The sequence below is a fragment of the Asparagus officinalis genome, chromosome 4 (assembly GCF_001876935.1).
Source record: "Asparagus officinalis chromosome 4, Aspof.V1, whole genome shotgun sequence".
NCBI lineage: Eukaryota > Viridiplantae > Streptophyta > Magnoliopsida > Asparagales > Asparagaceae > Asparagus > Asparagus officinalis.
Window position 1 is genome coordinate 28,983,162 of NC_033797.1, and position 9,366 is coordinate 28,992,527.

Sequence of the window (9,366 nt, forward strand, 5' to 3'; positions counted from 1 at the left end):
TTTTTAAATAATAAATCATTTTGTTTGAAAAATATGTGAAAAATAAAATTTGATGTGGGGTTAATTGTTGAAATAGTTAAAAATATAAGGAAATAAAAAATAATAATATAAAAATAGATAAAAGGAATATACTAAGAATATATTTTTTTTTTTGAAAAAATGGTACAGTAAGTTTACGATGAATTATTATTTAATGTGACTTATGTAAAATTTGCATCATGGATTGGAGATGAGCTAATGAATCCATGTCAAAAGAAGAATCACGAAATCGAGAAGACTTTGATTCTGGTTTACAAAATCCTTATTACGGATTATCATTTTGATGTCGTGTACCCTTTCGGACGCTAAATTGAAATGAAATCTGTTGAAGTTGAAATTTGTAAAGTGTCGAAAGTAATCTCGAAACAAAAGAGATCGTTCATGATAAACAAACTGTTTAGAGTATTCTCCACGCAAGATCTCAATCCAACCCTGAAAGTTGCGAGCTGAAGGAACACCGGAACACCAATCGTACAGACAGAGGAAAGAGAGGGTTCAAACTGCAATAGCGCTCAAAATCTATTTATACAGCAATCCTCCAATAAAGGTACTCACTGCCCCAATTTCACAAATCAACCCAACTAACAGATGAACTTAGCAAACCGCACCCTCCTTGCTCGAATATTTACAGCAAACCACCACCACCAACAACAACAACAACAAAAATAGATGACATTGAAGGAAAAACTGAGCTACAAACTAGTTGAGCTAGCTCAACGGGCACGCGCAGGCAGTGGGCGAGGAGACGAGGCAAAGGGAAGGCTGCGCAGCATCAGGAACCGCATCCGGCGGGGGAACGGCGCGTCGTAGAGCAGCTGCTCCAGCACTCTCGCTACCAGCACCGTGTATTCCTCTAACAACTCGGCAACCACCGCCACCAGTATCATTTTCTTTTGTCCTTTATTATTCTCCTCCAACTTCTAAACCCTTTTTGCTTGGTATTTTGTTTTGAGTAAAACAGGAATTCAGTAATAATTTTGGAGGTTTGTTAGGCTTTAATTGTGGAGGGGTTTTGCAATTAATGGCTGTCAATTTGTTTTCATCGAGCGGGTAGGTAGCTTGGAGTGGGAGTGATGTTGATATATCTCGAGAAGGGGGGAGAGAGTTCGGGACGCGTGGATAAAAGATTTCTCGATCTTATCACTTTGAGGGATGAATGTCAACATCACGTTGTTGTAGGCCCAAGGTCCTTTGTCATTCTTCACTGGCATTATTCTACTTTATAAAGGGGCCACTCTAATATAATAAAGTATCTTTGCGTGATCTTTTTATAATACTAGTTAGCAGGGCACGTGCAGTGCACCTGCCAACGTTAGTTGGGAGTTTATGAAAAAGAATCTTATATTTTATATTTGCACTAGCTAGAATAACAAAGACTATAGGAAAAATTGCCTCAAGACTTTAAAACCCAAAAGCAATGTGTCACAGCCTTCATATTATTTAGGGGTTTTTGCTTTTAGACCCATTTGTTTACTCCCATTTATCTTTAAACTCAAATACTATTATTTCTATCTTTAAGCCCAATTCACCTTTTGTATTTATCTTTAAACCCAATCTCCAAAATATAAAAACAAGTGGTGAAAATATAGTATTTTGAAGATTAGGTTTAAAGATAAATACAAAAGTGAATTGGGCTTAAAGATACAAATAATAGTACTTGGGTTTAAAGATAAATGGGAGTAAACAAATGGGTCTAAAAGCAAAAACCCCTATTATTTATAATGTGCTGTAATTTTTAAATTTCGAAAAAATTATGTCACAACCTCTCCAGCTCATAATTAGCCAATTTTTATATGTTTTTACCCAAAAAACCAACTTTACCCCTCTCCACTTCTTCTTCAATCCTATTCTCTCCAACCCCAGCCCCCACATGCCCCCAAACGCCAGAAAAAATTACGGTACTCGCCAGCAGCGCGCTCCCCGTCGAGGTCCTCCTCGACGGCGACGATGGGTCGCGGGCGTTCGTGCTGAGCTAGCTGAGCATCGCCCCTGACGAGGAGATCGTGTTCAAGAACAACGTCAGGTTCCCCTACAACATGGTGTTCGACGAGGATAAGATCCCGTCGGGGGTCGACGTGGGGGCGATCTCGATGAGCTAGGAGGACCTGCTGAATGGCCCCGACGAGACCTACAAGGTGACACTGAAGGAGAAAGGGTCCTACAGTTTCGACTGCTCCCCTCACCAGGGAGCTGGAATGGTGGGAAAAGTTACCGTTAATTAGATCATATTTTCCGAATTTTAAGAGGTTTGGATGAATGAATGAGACTTTTTTATTATTTGCGCGGATTTGGTGAACTCCTGTTGTTTATTGGATTTAGGGTAGGTTTTTGGTTGAGTAAAATATGCAATTATCAACTTAATGCTGCATTTCGCTGTTCGTCATACGTTTTGTGCCAAGTATTTGGGGATGTAGCAATTCAGTTACTTGAAGTCGACTTTTATTATCATCAAGTGTTTGGTTGAGTAAAAATTGTTAACTATTAATATTATCTGTTATGTCATCAGAAACATGTTAACTTACTTTATTCGCTTGTTAAGTTACACGGATAACATGTTAACTTTCGCAGTTCGCTTGTTAAGTTACACTGATAACATGTTAACTTTCGGCAGCTATATTGATGTTGAACAAAATGCATCTGTTCTATATGACGCTCATATATAAACGATCTCATTTTAACATGTTAACTATAATACATATTAACCTTAATTGGTAAATTGATAATTATATTCAATAAATTGTTAACTATAATTCATTATATGTTAACTGTTATTTGTAATATGTTAACTAATACTCTTATCTTGTTAACTATTAATCATTATCTGTTAACTGTTATTTATAAGTTGTTAACTATAATAAATTATTTGTTAACTGCTATTTGTAAACTGTAACTATAATCCATTATCCGTTAATTGTTATTTGTAATCTATTATCCGTTAACTGTTATTTATCGTTAACTGTTATTTGTAATCTATTATTCGTTAATTGTTGTTTCAGGTCATATACATGTTAATATAGTTCTCATTTAACATGTTAACTATAATATGTAGCATGTTAACATAATCCGTTAACACGTTAAATGAGAACTATATTAACGTGTTATATTTAACATGTTAACATATTTATAGTTAACACGTTAAATGAGAACTATAAGAACTATATTAACGTGTTATATTTAACATGTTAACATATTTATAGTTAACACGTTAAATGAGAACTATATTAACATGTTAACATAATCCGTTTTAACATGTTAACATATTTATAGTTAACACGTTAAATGAGAACTATATTAACATGTTAACATAATCCGTTTACACGTTAAATGAGAACTATGTTAAACTTAATTGCTAATTTGATAACTATATTAACGCGTTAATAGATTATATTAACTATAATACGTTAATATAGTTCTTATTTAACATGCTACGTATTAAAATTATCAATTTACGTATTATAGTTATCAATTTACGTATTATAGTTCTCACTTAACGTGTTAGCGGATTATGTTAGCATGCTACGCATTATAGTTAACATGTTAAATGAGAACTATATTAACGTGTATATGACTCAAAATAACAGTTAATGGATAATGGATTACAAATAACAGTTAACGGTAAATGACAGTTAACGGATAATGGATTATAAATAACAGCTAACAGATTACAAATAATAGTTAACGGATAATTGATTATAGTTAACAGTTTACAAATAATAGTTAACAGATAATTTATTATAGTTAACAGTTTATAAATAACAGTTAAGAGATAATGATTAATAGTTAACAAGATAAGGGTGTTAGTTAACAGATTACAAATAAATTGCAAAAAGGAACATGTTATCTTGATCTCATCTTTTGGTACACTACGTTCTCATAATTTAAAATTAACAATTTTTAATTATATTTAACATAAAACATGTAAACATTAACAATCAATCAACTATAGTAATTTGAGCGGCTTCTTTTGATGAATTCAAGCTTTAATAGTATAGCATATCTCCAAGCAACACCATTCTTGTGTGGTATTTCATCAAACACCCTTATTGCATCTATTCAGTGTCCTAGCAACATACGTTCCCTTATAAATCGAGGCCCAATATCAGCTAAAGATCCTGAGGATCCGAGATATGTCAGGCCTTTCACCCGATGACGTTTCAATAGTGGTTAATGTACTCAGACTCGAGCTCATAGAAGCTATTGAGCATTAAGTCATAACTCTTATGCTCGGGGTCTTTAATCGAGGCAAACATACTGGCCTTTTTAGGATTGGTGTTGTTTGGTGGTAAAATTAAAAGAAGAAAATGAAGAATTAAATTTGTATTATTCTCTCTAACAGACTTAGAAAAAAAATGAATTAGAATTCTCTCGATGCAATCTCTCTCTAACAAACTTGAAAAAAATTACAATCTTCTCGATCAGTTTTCTAATTTACAAAGGAGAGAAAGATCGACGGTGACTCTTTCCTTTGTTTAACTTGGGTTCTTCTTGGTGTCGATGGAATGCTTCCCTCAAATACTTGGGTCGAGTTTTCTTTCTGTTGACGATCCGAACGCTTCACCCCGTGGAACATTATTTTCGCCTCTTGACTCGAAGTCTTGGACGAACTTGCGTGACAAGTTTGAAACTCTTAATGAGTTAGGGAACTCTGAGCGAGTTATAACTCTATAAAAGAGTTGATTGATTTAACCGAAAATCGGTTTGTAATCCAAGGTTAATGAAAGCTCTAAGAACAACTCCGAGGGTCTGAAGATTGTCGAGATCTTTCTTCTACCAAGAATCCTGTGCCGATCTCTAGGCCTGTCCAATAAGCCCTCTGGCCCGGGGTTGGCCCGGAAACTCGGGCTAGACCAGGTTCCGGGCCCGGCCCGAAATAGTAAAATTTTTTTTATATTTTTATATATTTGTATATGTATAATATATGCATATATATAATATATGTATATATAATATATGTATATATAATATATGTATATATAATATATGTATATATATAATATATGTATATAATATATATATATATATATATATATATGTTTATGTATAATACAATTTATTTATGTAATTTCTATAAGTACTTACAATTTACTCTCTCTTATATATGTATAATATATGTATAAGTATATATAAGTATACTCTCTCTTATATATTTATAATATATGTATGTGTGTGTGTGAATATATATTGTGTATATATAAGTACAAAGCGAAGCATGATCAACATTAGGTTTCTTGTAACTTTGGCATAGACGACATGGTATGACTGAAATTGAGTAAGGAGAGGCTAAAGGGAAAAGGGGAGAAGTTGAAACCTATATGTTATGGTCTGTTTCGGATTCTCGATCAGATTGGTGACAACACTTTCAGGCTGGATTTGCCACCTTACTTAGGCATGTATTCGGTGATAAATACCGAGTATTTGAAGTTGTTTGAGCCTCCATTGCTGGATGATGAAGGTGACGACAAGATGATCTTGCCGCATGTTGAAAACTTGTGGTTTGATAGAAAAGAGCCGCTGAAAGAATATTGCATTTATGAGCGGAAGACGACCATGACGAGGCGGGGGACGAGGGAGTCGTTTCTCATTGGACGTTAAGATCAGGTTCCTAGTAAGGCTAAGTGGTTCAACAGGGAAGGAGGAGCTCACGAGTTTCCTCAGTTGAAGTTCTAACTTGAACAGGACTTCAGGTTCCTAAAGGGGGGACCTATGATACATGTGTATCTTCTCTTTAAAACTTAGCGATCCTCGTGAGAGCTTGAGGATAGATGATTCTCATGGTAGCTTGAGAATAGAGGTATAAAACAACATAATGGAACGTAAGTTGAAGCGTGGAACGATACGACAAATCGGAGAATCGAAGCATCTAGTTTTTAGCCTGTGAGACGACTCATAACAGTCATGAGTCGACTCATCAGGTTGAGTCGACTCATGCCTATCATAAGTCGACTCATGAAACTCAGTCGTTTTGTCAAAAATCTCTGACCAGTTGACTCATCACTATATGAGTCGACCCATGTGTCATAAGTCGACTCATGACTGTCATGAGTCGACTCATGAATCCCGGCAGGTGTTGACATAGTTTCTGACCAGTCGACTCATGACTGTCATGAGTCAATCCATATGACATGAGTCGACTCATACATGCACATGAGTCGACTCATTGATGGTTTCCTGGTTCGTTTGGGTTTCTGTTTGCACGAATTCCTGTGAGATTTGGGCTTGGTTATTTGCCACTTTGCCATCCACGTTGTTCCACATATAAAAGGGATTGTTTTAGGGTTTTAAAACAATCAGGAGAGATTAGATTGTATTTGGAGAATTGAGAGAGATCGTTCTTCAATTCTAGTGAGATTGTGAGAGATTGTAAGTTATTTTATTCTCATAATCTAGAGAGGGTATTTTCCTTCACTACCACTGAATTGTTCTTGTGTTCTTGTTATTTTCTTCTCAATCCACCTTTGATAATTTCGCGATCAATGGTGCTCGCACGGCGACTCGTATCACCATCTATCTAGATCGTCCGTATAATCTGAGTCCATAAACCCATCAATCTGACATGTATCTTCACCAAAACACAGACCCATTTCAGCGATACCCTTCAAGTACCTCAGGACCTATTTCACCGCTTCTAAATGTGTCTTTCCCGGATTCGCTGTAAACCTACTAACTACACTGACCGCCTGTAAAATATCTGAACGTCTACATACCATTGCATACATTAAACTACCAACTGCACTAGCATAAGGTACACGCTCTATGTATGCCTTCTCTTCCGCTGTAGTGGGAGATTGTTTACTTAAGAGCCTGAAGTGTGGAACCAATGGAGTCACCACCGACTTAGCACTTTGCATCCCAAACCTTACGATAACCCGCTCAATGTAGCCTTTCTGACTCAAGAACAATCGTCGATTTGCCCGCTCTCTTCTAATCTCCATTCCTAGTATTTTCTTAGCAGCTCCTATATCCTTTATCTCGAACTCTTTACCAAGTTGAGATATCAACCTATCTATCTCCACCTTGCTTCTCGAAGCAATAAGCATGTTATCCACATACAAAAAAAGATAGATATAGTCACCTTCACAAAGCTCCCGAATGTAGAAACAACAATCACAATCACTTCTGGAGAACCCATGCTTTAGCATGAATGAGTCAAATCGCTTGTACCAATGTCGAGAAGATTGTTTCAATCCACAAAGTGATTTCCTCAAGCGACATACCTGATGCTCCTTATCCTTAACCTTGTAACTCTCAGGATGATGCATATAGATTTCTTCCTCCAAATCTCTGTGCAAGAAGGCTGTTTTGACATTGAGTTGTTCCAGCTCAAGATCACTATGAGTAACAATACTTAATAGCATTCGAATAGAAGTGTGTTTCACCACCGGAGAAAAAATCTCATTGTAATGCACACCCTCTCTTTGTGCAAACCCCTTATCCACTAGTCTAGCCTTGTACCTTGTACCAACAAGCTCGGAAGGATCCACCTTTCTCTTGTACACCCACTTACAACCAATAGCTTTCCTCCCTACGGGCAATGGAACTACCTCCCATGTTTGGTTCTTCCGAAGAGATTCCATCTTTTTCTCCATCGTAGCCAACCAACTCTCACTATCCATATCCCGAATAGCTTCTTTAAAGGTGTCCGGCTCATCATCCTTCACCGAGAGTGCGTACTCGACTAAATTTACCCGCACATAGTGCTTCAGAGGTTGATCTAACCCCAGCTTATGAACCTTCTTATATGCTCGCCTTGGCCTAGTGGAAGCCAAACTATCTTCGAGCTGCTGTTGTTGTAATACCTGTACATTTTCTTGCTGAACCTCCTCCTGTTCAAGCTCATCATCCTCATGATCCTCCTCTTGAACATGATTACAACCTGGTTGGTATTTAGGTTCTATTTCAATCACTTGAGACTTTGAAGTCCCAATAGTCCTAACACCATTATTCTTAGATGCCCTAGCAATCATGGATTTCTCATCAAATGTAACATCTCTGCTGATCACGAATTTAGAATCTTCTGTACACCAAAGACGATGGCCTTTTACGCCCTTTGTATACCCCAAGAATATTGCCTTCTTGGCTCTCGCGTCAAGCTTTCCCTCGTTTGACGTGATAGTAGACGGTACATCCAAAAATCCTAAGTTTATCATAATTTGCATGCTCCCTTGACCATACCCGATAGGGTACATCACCATCTAATGTCGAATGTGGAGAACGATTCACTATGTAACAAGATGTAGCAACCGCTTCTGCCCACTATTCTTTACCCAAACCAACATATGATCACATACTCATTGATTTCTTCCGTAATGTACTATTCAGTCTCTCTACGACTCCATTCTGCTGTGGTGTAGACCTAACTGTTCAATATCGAGCAATACCCTCCTGGTCACATAACTCATTGAAAGCACTGTCTGTATACTCTATACCGTTATCAAATCTCAGTGTCTTTAATTTCTTGTATGTCCTGTTCTCAACCATTACTTTCCACTTCTTGAATATCTCGAATACCTCATTCTTATGCTTAAGAAAATAAATCCGAGCATACCTAGAATAATCGTCTATGAACGAGACAAAATACCTAAAACCACCCTTGGAAGTTGTCTGAGCCGGACCCCAAATATATGTATGCACATAGTCTAATATACCTCTACTCTTGTGCTTACTTTTTAAGAACTGGATCCTGTGCGCCTTTTCGTACACACAATCCTCACAAAAATCCATGAAAGGTTTCTTCATGTTCTTCAGCAAACCTTCCTTACCAAACAGATCTAGACCCTTCTCTAACATGTACCCAAGCCGCCTATGTCATAACCAAGTGTGCTCACATGGGTTTCAACCACTTCCTTCAGTTCCAACCGTTGCATCTCCTGTTACTATCGTACCCGAGAGAGTATATAGATTATCATGACAAATCCCCTTCATTACTACTAAGGAACCCCGATCAACCTTCTTTACTCTGTTCTCTATTACTATCTTGCAACCACTGGAGTTTAAAGCACCAATTGAGATAAGATTTTTTCGCAAGTCGGGAACGTGCCTCACATCCGTCAAGGTTTTGACCACTCCATCATACATCTTGATTTTTATATCACCAAGCCCCACCGTTTTACAAGCATGGTTATTCACCATTAATACGGTTCCACCATCAATGCTTCTATAGGTAGTAAATCATTTTCTATTTGGGCACATATGGTAAGAGCAACCTGAATCAAGAATCCACTTACCGAAGATATCTTCACCATCGTAACAACATAGCATTCCTTATCGCTCCCTTCCTCCGAGGCGTAACTCTCCTCTTCCTTGCCTTATCTCCTCTCGATTTTATTG

At 37.2% G+C, this 9,366-nt stretch overlaps 1 protein-coding gene across 1 annotated transcript; it reads right to left on the reverse strand.

Annotated features, from left to right (window-relative positions):
• Nucleotides 403-1,240, reverse strand: LOC109835872. Its single transcript, XM_020403855.1, has one exon. It carries the CDS (start codon nt 924-926, stop codon nt 753-755), a length of 174 nt encoding a protein of 57 aa, XP_020259444.1. The 5' UTR covers nt 927-1,240; the 3' UTR covers nt 403-752.